The 11130-nt window shown below is 46.8% G+C and overlaps 1 protein-coding gene across 1 annotated transcript in view; it reads right to left on the minus strand.

The window, feature by feature from the left end:
• The window catches only part of LOC144511296 (multiple C2 and transmembrane domain-containing protein 2-like), a 447793-nt gene extending 438347 nt beyond the window's left edge, over positions 1 to 9446 (minus strand). Inside the window, exon 1 of the mRNA XM_078241512.1 lies at positions 8913 to 9446. Coding sequence (XP_078097638.1) covers positions 8913 to 9371 — 459 coding nt within the window. The 5' untranslated portion in view covers positions 9372 to 9446. The remainder of the gene's footprint in view (positions 1 to 8912) is intronic.
• Between the last annotated feature and the right edge of the window lie 1684 nt (positions 9447 to 11130).

The raw sequence follows: 11130 nt of genomic DNA on the forward strand, positions 1-11130 counted from the left end.
TCTCACGTGAGAACACCATCCACCAGGTACACGGTACATACTCTTGCAACTCGGCCAACGTTGTCTACCTGATACGCTGCAAGAAAGGATGTCCCGAGGCATGGTACATTGGGGAAACTATGCAGACGCTGCGACAACGGATGAATGAACACCGCTCGACAATCACCAGGCAAGACTGTTCTCTTCCTGTTGGGGAGCACTTCAGCGGTCACGGGCATTCGGCCTCTGATATTCGGGTAAGCGTTCTCCAAGGCGGCCTTCGCGACACACGACAGCGCAGAGTCGCGGAGCAGAAACTGATAGCCAGGTTCCGCACACACAAGGACGGCCTCAACCGGGATATTGGGTTTATGTCACACTATTTCACATAAATATTTCTGCTTTTTTCCTCCTGAGTCTTTATCATGCGATCCTAGAATCAGAATTTATGTCACACTATTTGTAACTCCCACAGTTGCGTGGACCTGCAGAGTTTCACTGGCTGTCTTGTCTGGAGACAATACACATCTTTTTAGCCTGTCTTGATGCTCTCTCCACTCCCATTGTTTTGTTTCTTAAAGACTGGATTAGTTGTAAGTATTCGCATTCCAACCATTATTCATGTAAATTGAGTCTGTGTCTTATAAGTTCTGTTTGTGAACAGAATTCCCACTCACCTGAAGAAGGGGCTCAGAGCCTCGAAAGCTTGTGTGGCTTTTGCTACCAAATAAACCTGTTGGACTTTAACCTGGTGTTGTTAAACTTCTTACTGTGTTTACCCCAGTCCAACGCCGGCATCTCCACATCATTCTGTCAAGAAGCCAGTTTTGTATCCATTTAGATACCTCGCCCTGGATCCCGTGAGATTTAACCTAATGCAACAACCTACCATGCGGTACCTTGTCAAAGGCCTTGCTAAAGTCCATGTAGACAACATCAACTGCACTGCCCTCATCTACCTTCTTGGTTACCCCTTCAAAAAACTCAATCAAATTTGTGAGACATGATTTTCCACTCACAAAGCCATGCTGACTGTCCCTAATCAGTCCTTGCATCTCTAAATGCCTGTAGATCCTGTCTCTCAAAATACCTTCCAACAATTTACCCACCACCGATGTGAGGCTCACTGGCCTGTAGTTCCCAGGCTTTTCCCTGCAGCCCTTTTTAAACAAAGGCACAATATTTGCCACTCTCCAATCTTCAGGCACCTCACCCGTGACTATCGATGATTCAAATATCTCGGCTAAGGGACCCACAATTTCCTCCCTAGCCTCCCACAACATCCTGGGATACACTTCATCAGGTCCCGGGGATTTATCTATCTTGATGTGCTTTAAGACTTCCAGCACCTCCTTCTCTGTAATATGTACACTCCTCAAGACATCACTATTTATTTCCCCAAGTTCCCTAACATCCATGCTTTTCTCAACAGTAAATACTGATGAGAAATATTCATTTAGGATCTCGCCCATCTCTTGTGGATCCGCACATAGATGACCTTGTTGATCCTTAAGAGACCCTACTCTTTCCCTTGTTACTCTTTTGCCCTTTATGTGTTTGTAGAGACTCTTTGGATTCTCCTTTGCCTTATCTGCCAAAACAATCTCGTGTCCCCTTTTTGCCCTCCTGATTTCTCTCTTAACTCTACTACACCCCTTCTAAAGGTGATGAGAGGGGATGGAACAATAGCAAACTGGGTGGCACAGTGGTTAGCACTGCTGCCTCAAAGCGCCAGGGACCCGGGTTCAACTTCAGCCTTGGGTACATATCTGTGTGCAGTTTGCACATTCTCCCCAGGTCACGGTTCTCCCTATTCTCCGGTTTCCTCCCACAGTCCAAAGATGTATAGGTTAGATGGATTGACCATGCTAAATGTGTGGGGTTACAGTAAAAGTGCAGGGGAGAGTTGATGCAGACTCAATGAGCTGAATGACCTCCTTCTGCTCACCAGGGATTCTATGACAACGATCTCATTGAAACATATCAGATTCTTAAGGGCTTTGACAGGGTAAATGCTGAGAGGAAGTTCCCCCTCATGGGAGAGTCTAGGACCAGAGGGTATAGTCTCAGAATAAAGGGGCGCCAATTTAACACTGAGATGAGGAGGAATTTCCTCTCTCAGAGGGTGAGAGTCTTGGAACTCCTTGCCACAGAGAGCTGTGGGGGGCAGAGTCCTTGTGTATATTTAAGGCTGAGATAGATAGATTTTTGATCAGTAAGGGAATCAAGGTTTACAGCAAATGGGCAGGAAAATGGACATGAGGAATGCCAGATCAGCCACGATCCTATTGAATGGTGGAGCAGGCTCGAGGGGCCGAATAGCCTACTTCTGTTCTTATGAACTTATGGTCTGACAAAAGTTCTTAAAATTTCTTTATCCTGTAGATACTGTTTCCAGTCCAAATGTATTTAATTTGCGAGAGGGCTAAGCCCTCGCCTTGTGTGTATTCTTTTAATATAATAGATGTAGAAATCCTCAGGGCTATTTCTAAAATTTTAAAAACTGAGACCTTTTAAAATGGCTGGAGGTATTTCAGTCTGAGAGTCTTGAACAAAAGGACATCATGGCACTATCACAGAAACTCACACTGCACTATCCCTGAAAAGACACGAGCGATCTCTCGCTGTGGGCTGCAGAGATCAAATTCATAAAGAGTTATGCAACGGTCATCTGCATTTTATAACCCAGGTTGACTAGCCGTGTCTGCTAGGACATAGGAACCAATAACCTTCCTTACAATTCTTAATGGCTCAGACATTTAACCATCTTAGCAACTTGGAGGAGGGATCCATATCCCTTGTCAAAGACAATGTGTAGAGGTGGGAGTCATCTGACATGGACCACCAGCTTGAGTAACCAGTAATATTGCCTTATTCACTGCAAAATCTCAGTCTGCCATTTTACTTTCGTTGCACCATAGAAAAAGAACGCTGCCCAGATTGAACATCTGGCCCCATCTATGCTGTTTCCATTGGAACTTCTGTACTATCATCTGCGAGGCTGAATCGCCTCATAGAATAGATTCCCTACAGTACAGAAGGAGGCCATTTGGCCCATCGAGCCTGTACTGACTACATCCCATCCAGGCCCTATTCCTGCAACCCTGCTAATCCCCCTGACCCTGGGGGCAATTTAGCATGGCCAGTCCACCTAACCCACACATCTTTGGACCGTGGGAGGAAATTGGAGCACCCGGAGGAAACCCACGCAGACACGGGGAGAATGTGCAAACTCCACACAGATAGTGGCCCGAGGCCAGAATGGAACCTGGGTCCTTGGCGCTGTGAGACAGCAGTGCTAACCACTGTGCCACCATGCCACCCCTCTGCATGCCTATCTCCTTGAGTGAAATCAACACCACCAGAAAAGCAAATTAACCAGCATAAGTTTTTAGCCAGTTGATCTCCATCAAGAAGTAGCCCATTGGACTTTGATACTGGACCCTGGATTCACGTGAATCAATTTGTATTTTCTCTGTGGTCTCTGCACAGCAAGAATCTTTCTTTTCTCTATCCCTTTTACTGTACGAGTGCACAGGGGACAACATTGTGACACTCCACCCTCATCGGAGTGTGCGCAAATAAACTTTGAGCTCATCCTATCTCAAGTTTTCTCTGAAGTTATTAATAGAAAATTGGAACACACCAAAATCTGTGGGGTTGGGAAATAAGCCACTGCTTGTGGAAGGGGAAGCAAATCAGAAACACCTTTCTGTTTAGAGAGAAGAAATTAGTAAGGCCTAAATTAACCCGTTCCTATCCATTACAACTTTTTAACAAAGAGCCAATCAAAAACAATTTTCTAGAGTCAAAGAAAGAGTAAGTTTAGTAGTTACTAAAACATACACGCAAACACGGATATCAGGAGTGAGAAAGCTAGAATCCAAATAAAAGTTAAACCTATTTCTGACATGTCGTTTACAATTCGATGAGAGGTAGATTGAGGAATGATACAGCCATTGAGGTTAGGTGGTTTCCAGTAGCATCCTGGAGTTGGCCTTGTTTGAGTCTGAACTAAGTTGAAGCCCCTCTGGCTTGGTTTAGGTCTACACTTTGTTGAAGGCACATATTTTTGCTTCCAGAGAGAAAGAGGGCCACAAGATGGGGGAGCAGGAGAGAGAGGGGGGAAAAGACAGAGGGTGCGAGAGAGCAGGGAAAGTCAGAGGGCGCGAGAGAGCGGGGAAAGTCAGAGGGCACGAGAGAGCGGGGAAAGTCAGAGGGCGCGAGAGAGCAGGGAAAGTCAGAGGGCGCGAGAGAGCAGGGAAAGTCAGAGGGCACGAGAGGGAGACAGAGGGAGGAAGACAGAGGGAGATGGGGAAGGAGCAAAAGAGAGAGAGAGAGTTAGAGGGCAAGAGAGAGTTGGGAGTGGGAGTGAGGACGATGGAGTGACACAGTGATGGGTGGGGGAAGGACCGAGAGAGAGAGCGCGAGATGGGGAGGGAGCAAGAGACAGCACAAAAATGTGAGAGTTCTTTCCTGCTCTTTTCCAGCAGAGTTCTTAGATGACTGTAATGTTTCATTTTTTTTTCTGCTCGTTCTCTTTCTGCATATCAGCGTCAGTGTTTAAACGCATTTCCCGATGTTCCAGGAAGGGAATCAATTAGCATGTCTTACATTCATTGCTGTAGAAATCCCGGTTTTCATTTTCCATCTCAGAAATTTTGGGACACAATGGGTGGTTGGAATTTGGCGGATCCATTCGCTGCAGACACAGGTCCTCCCCCATCGCCCATCCCCAGCTCCACTGAAAATCTACGGAAACCCGGCACCCTTTCAAGCCCCCTCACCATACAGCAATAAAGCTCTGACTGATCCCAAGGCACTGCTCGACCTCCCCCCACGATAGGAAACATAGATACTTCATAGCTGTTGTGACCTTAAAGGCAGTAAGAAGTCTCACAACACCAGGTTAAAGTCCAACAGGTTTATTTGGTAGTAAAAGCCATTAGCTTTCGGAGCGCTGCTCCTTCATCAGGTAAGTGACTCCTTCATCAGCAGCGCTCCAAAAGCTCGTGGCTTTTGCCACCAAATAAACCTTTTGGACTTTAACCTGGTGTTGTGAGACTTCTTACTGTGTTCATCCCAGTCCAACGCCGGCATCTCCACATCGTGACCTTAAAGGGACAGGCCAACTTAAAAGCCAAGAAGGAAGCAAGTTGCATTTATATAGCACCTTTCATGTCTTCAGGACATTCTAAACCAGTCAATGATTTATTTTTAGATTATAGTCACTGTTACGTGGGCAGATACTTCAGCTAATTGTACACAACGGACACAGGAGGAGTTAAAAGTAACATGGCAGTGAAACAGAGTGCTGGAGTTACTCAGCAGGTATGGCAGCATCTGTAGAGAAACAAAGTTAACATTTCAATTTGAAAATTTCTCTTCTGAAGAAATCACATTCGACTCAAGAAATTAACTCTGTTTCTCTCTCCACAGATGCTGCCAGACCTGCTGAGTATTTCCAGCACTTTCTGTTTGTATTTGACAAGGAGTTGATCCGATTTGACACTGTTAGTTGAGACATAATAAATATTGGCCACGACATTGGAGGATGCTCCTCAGCCTTCTTCAAATCAGATCCCAGGAATCTTTTGCATCCACCTAAACATTGCGGGTGTGATCGTTCCGGCCGGCTGCGCCGGTCGATCGGCACAGCAGGCCGGAAAGATAAAGGCGGGCTTGAACTGGTCTCACGCCAAGAGCCATCTTCCCAGCCCATTCCCAGAATGGGCGCTAAGCCGGTTTAAAGAGCATGTCCATAACGCATCCGGAACGGCCGTTTCCGACCTCCCAGACGATTCCCCCATCGTTGGCGAGAGGTCACGCCATGGAAAATCGCCAATGTGGACCAGACGTGATGGCCATGCCGGGAAGGGGGGGGGGGGGCAGTGCCCACCGGGTACCACAATAGAGCCAGAGGCAGTGCCAAGGCAGTCGGGCCTGAGTGATGGTGGGAGTATGAAGCAGGGAGTAAGCAAGGGAAGGGGTAGGGACAGAGGGTCCCATTGCCCTGATGCCGGTGACCGGTATTGGTGGGGTTACACCGCTGCCGATGATACAGGTGGGGAGAGGGGTGGTTGGGAGATCGGAGCACCTGCGTACTGGCGCCCTGCGCAGCCTGCAGCCGGCTTCACCGACAAGCTTCGGCTCTGCAACACACACCCCCACCCATGTGAAACTTCCACAACACCTGATGGAGTGTGGGAAAACCACGCAGGGTGACTCACTGAAAAGACCAGAGCGAAACACTCTGATGTTCAGATTTTTATGACTCTGAAAATTTTTTTGGGAAGATCGCACCCCTCTCCCATATCTGCGATACTGCCTGCCTATGGATTAATAATCTCAATCAGTGGAAACAACTAGGAAACAACCATGGATGCTGCAAATCGAAAAACGAACTCGGGTCCCTGGCACTGTGAGGCAGCAGTGCTAACCCACTGTGCCGCCCTGATGATGAGATTTAGAAGTTTAATACTAGTCACAGTTCCAAGCTTTGTGCCTGACACGTAATGGCCCAGTTACTGTCAGCTGATGCATCATGATAGTTGAGATTCATTCCGCTTTTCTGTTATAATAAATGCATTGTACATCAAATCAATGTTCATTGCATGCCAGGCTCACCATAATAATAGCACTTTTGCCAATTCTAATGGATTTGTAAATTCACAATTACAAGAGTTAACAGAATCTGGGTCAGCTTTATTAATCTGGGGGTTCTGTAATTTAAAAGGATTTTTATGTGTTTACACATTCTGCCCATATAATGCAACAAGTCAACAGGTCAATTAAATTATTAACTGTAATCACACACACCCACTCAGAAATAAAATCCTGTTCAGTGATTCTAGTCAAGGCACACGAGGGGTCAAATGTTTCCACTGAAATGCAAATTCCTTTCATTGGTATTTTTGTGTCAGAACCAAGAGATTTTCAGAATTCAGTTTACATAACTTGCCATACAAACATTAAAATTAGGAGCAGGAGTAGGCCATTCAGCCCTCCCAACTTGCTCCGCTATTCAATATGTTCATGGCCATCCCCTGTCATACCGTACTCCCGGGGTCTCCCCATTTGGAGTTGAGAAATCGATCTCAATCCTTCTTAAAAATATTCAGTGGCTTGATCATTTAATATCATAGAATCCCCACAGTGCAGGTGGAAGCCATTTGACTCATCAAGTCTGCACTAACCCTCCGACAGAGTATCTTATCCAGCCCCTATTCCCGTAACTCTACGCATTTACCCCACTAACCCCCCTGAACACTAAGGGGCAATTTAGCATGGCCAATCCACCTAACCTGCGCATCTTTGGAGTGTGGGAGGAAACCGGAGCACCCGGAGGAAATCCACGCAGAGACGGGGAGAATTTGTAAACCCCACACAGGCAGTCACCCAAGGCTGGAATTGAACCTGGGTCCCTGGTGCTGTGTTGCAGCAGTGCTAACCACTGTGCCGCCACCCTGTTTTTTATATATCACAGGTTAATATATTAATACCATTTACAGAATACCAAGGTTAAAAATAGGAAAGAGCAGTTGGTTGAGGTACTAAAAATTGCAAAGATGCACGATCATGTGCTTAGATCATTCACACTTGGTAGACACCTGACTGATACACACTTGGATCTACCAGCTCCATTAATACATCAGCATGTCATTCACCAGCACTTTCACCGGGACTTCCCCCCTCACCGGATATTCAGCAAGCGCCGGTGTGCCATCACCATTCACAACAGGTTCACCCAGACGTGAACTTGGGGATCTCCCCAGAATCGTAAAGGTAAGTATAGCCCCTGAAGGAGAGGAACATGGCCAGGCAGTGGACGCAAGAGCAGGGGATGCCGGTGACAGCCATGTAATTTATTTATTAGTCACAGGTAGGCTCACATTAACACTGCAATGAAGTTACTGTGAAAATCCCCCAGTCGCCTGTTCGAGTACACCAAGGGAGAATTTAGCATGGCCAATGCACCTAACCAGCACGTCTTTCGGACTGTGGGAGGAAACCAAGATGTGGAGATGCCGGTGTTGGACTGGGGTAAACACAGTAAGAAGTTTAACAACACCAGGTTGAAGTCCAACAGGTTTATTTGGTAGCAAAAGCCACACAAGCTTTAGGAGCTCCAAGCCCCTTCTTCAGGTGAAGAAGGGGCTTGGAGCTCCGAAAGCTTGTGTGGCTTTTGCTACCAAATAAACCTGTTGGACTTCAACCTGGTGTTGTTAAACTTCTTACTGAGGAAACCAATGCAGATTCCACACAGATAGCGACACAAGCTGCGAATCGATCCCGGGTCCCTGGTGCCGTGAGGCACCAGTGCCAACCACTGTGCCGCCCCATGGACACCCACTTGATGTTTTTGTTTGGCAGAGTGTCGCAAGATCTGGAAAGAAAACCAACCGGCTTCTCTGGATAGATAGACGCCGATTTTCTAGCCAGAACCAACGCACTGCCATTTTCTGGTAAGATTTCGCCCAGTGTGCACTCCCTATCCTGTCACAATATGGGAAGTACATGGCATAATATAGCGCAGTAATCCACTGCTTCGTTCACTGCTACAGTTTACCTGAAAACGTAATAAACTTCTGACGTCATCTCATTAGTCTCAGGACTGAACTTGTCGCCAGCTGATTCCCGCAACAATTCAAAAACTCTAAACATCAACAGTTGCGTGACTTTTGACTCTTGATTCACTACAGACCTTACCCAAAGTCAGTTTTGAAATTTTCACTTGACCTATAACTTTACAGCTATTGGGGCAGTGACAGTACGTTGGGGAAGAAGCGGGGAGGGGGTAGGGAAAGGCACATTCCAGATTTCCACAACCTTTTGTGTCCACAAGCCTCCTTGTTCAGGGCTCCCACACCGGAGGAAATCTACCCGATTAATTCCTGGAAACACACATTAACCCACAATCAGTGATTACGTACCCCACACGTTTCGTCTGTTCCACCACAGGAGTTGCTCTCCGGCAGGTCCTCACAACCGCTTTTGCTGGAGTCCTTCGCTAGCTCTGATACGGGGCTGGGCGTGGATGGTGCTTTTTCAGTGCAGGAACTCTCCGGTTCCTGAGGCTGGGCTGAATCCACCGTATTTTCCTGAGGCGCAGCCTGCCCGCTATTTTTATCCAGCTTCTTGATGGGGGTGGAGGGGCTGCTAAAGTAATTGACAGCCGAGGTCTGGACCAGGGCATGGGAGCAAGTCTCGCTGTAGGTTTTGCCCACTTGCAACATGTCCGGCTCCGACACACTCATCCGCTGATCCAGAAGGTGCCGCTTCTTCCCCTCTTTCCTCTTGCTCGACATCTTGCCTTTCTTCAAGTTCTGCAGGAAGGGTTTGGTCTTCGCGCGGAAGGACTCCCACGTCGTGATCTCCTTCTGCGACTCCATCTTGTTGCACCTCCCGTCAAGTCGTCGACTGCGCGGCTCTGGTCAGGAATGGGCTCCTTCGGCTTCTACTTATCTGTAAAGGACAAGGGGACAAAAGGTCACTGGGGTCAATCGGCAATCCGGAAGCCGTGCACATATCCCTGAGCACATTGTTTCACTTAACATGGGACAGGGCATCTTCAAATGTGATTTAATGCAAAGCAACAGACATCATTATTTAAACGTCAAAGTAAATATACACCAATCACAAAAAGCACTCAAGGTTTGAAAGCACAATATCTTTTCCTCAAAGATCCTAGTTTGAATCCACACCAGACTGGTGAATGGAAACCCCTCCCTTTTGGGCTAAAGAGGTTGAGATGCTGATTAGACAGCGATTCTGCGATTGGGCAGCACTTTCTGAACAATCCTGAGTGTGGCAAGAATTACACTATCAACTTAAGGTTATGTCTCGGGCTCACTTACGCTTTCTAAAAGCTACAAACTAGGATCGTTTCCTCTGGAGTGGCAGAGGCTGGGGGAAGACCCGATAGAAGTCTAGAAATTATGAGAGGCATAGATAGAGTTGACAGTCAGAATCGTTTTCCTACAGTTGAAATGTCAAATACTAGGTGGCATGCGCTTAAGGTGAAAGGAGGAAAGTTCAAAGGAGATGCAGTTTTTCTTTTACACACAGAGTGGTAGGTGTCTGGAACACACTGCCTGGGGAGGTGGGTGGAGGCAGATGCGATAGGGACATTTGAGGGGCTTTTAGATAAGCAGATAAATATGCAAGGAATAGAGAAATATGGTCAAAGGGCAGGCAGAAGGGATTAGTTGAATTTGGCGTCATGTTGAACACAACATTGTGGGCCAAAGGGTCTGTTCCTGTGCGTTGTACTGTTCTACGTTCATATATTTATACAGTAAGAAGTCTCACAACACCAGGTTAAAGTCCAACAGGTTTATTTGGTAGCACAAGCCACTAGCTTTCGGAGCGCTGCTCCTTCATCAGGTGAGTGGGAGTTCTGTTCACAACCAGGGCATATAAAGACACAAACTCAATTTGCAAAATAATGGTTGGAATGCGAGTCTTTGCAACTAATCAAGTCTTAAAGGTACAGACAATGTGAGTGGAGAGAGTGTTAAGCACAGGTTAAAGAGATGTGTATTGTCTCCAGCCAGGACAGTTAGTGAGATTTTGCAAGCCCGGGCAAGTCGTGGGGGTTACAGATAGCGTGACATGAACCCAAGATCCCGGTTGAGGCCGTCCTCATGTGTGGGGAACTTGGCTATCAGTCTCTGCTCAGCGACTCTGCGTTGTCGTGTGTCGTGAAGGCCGCCTTGGAGAACGATTACCCGAAGATCAGAGGCCGAATGCCCGTGACTGCTGAAGTGTTCCCCAACAGGAAGAGAACACTCTTGCCTGGTGATTGTTGAGCGGTGTTCATTCATCCGTTGTCTGTGATCAAATCCTCCAAGTCTGTGATTCTCATCACATTTTTGCTTGGCCAGTCATTAAGGTTGTGTTAGTTTCCCCACACAATCAAGCCTATGTGTTGGCTATATTTCCCATCATGCCGCAATAGAGCACTAATAATTATTCTTGTCTTCTTTTAAAGCCGTCAATACTCGTAACTACATTTCCCTACTTCTAAGCTAATAATGTCCATCTGAGTGTCAATTTTAATGACTAATTATTTCAATTACCCAATTTCATGTGTATCTCAAGGCTCTGACGTCTTGTGGTCTCCTATACAGTGTTATGAAGGGGGAGGTT

The sequence above is a fragment of the Mustelus asterias genome, chromosome 24 (assembly GCF_964213995.1).
Source record: "Mustelus asterias chromosome 24, sMusAst1.hap1.1, whole genome shotgun sequence".
Taxonomy (NCBI): domain Eukaryota; kingdom Metazoa; phylum Chordata; class Chondrichthyes; order Carcharhiniformes; family Triakidae; genus Mustelus; species Mustelus asterias.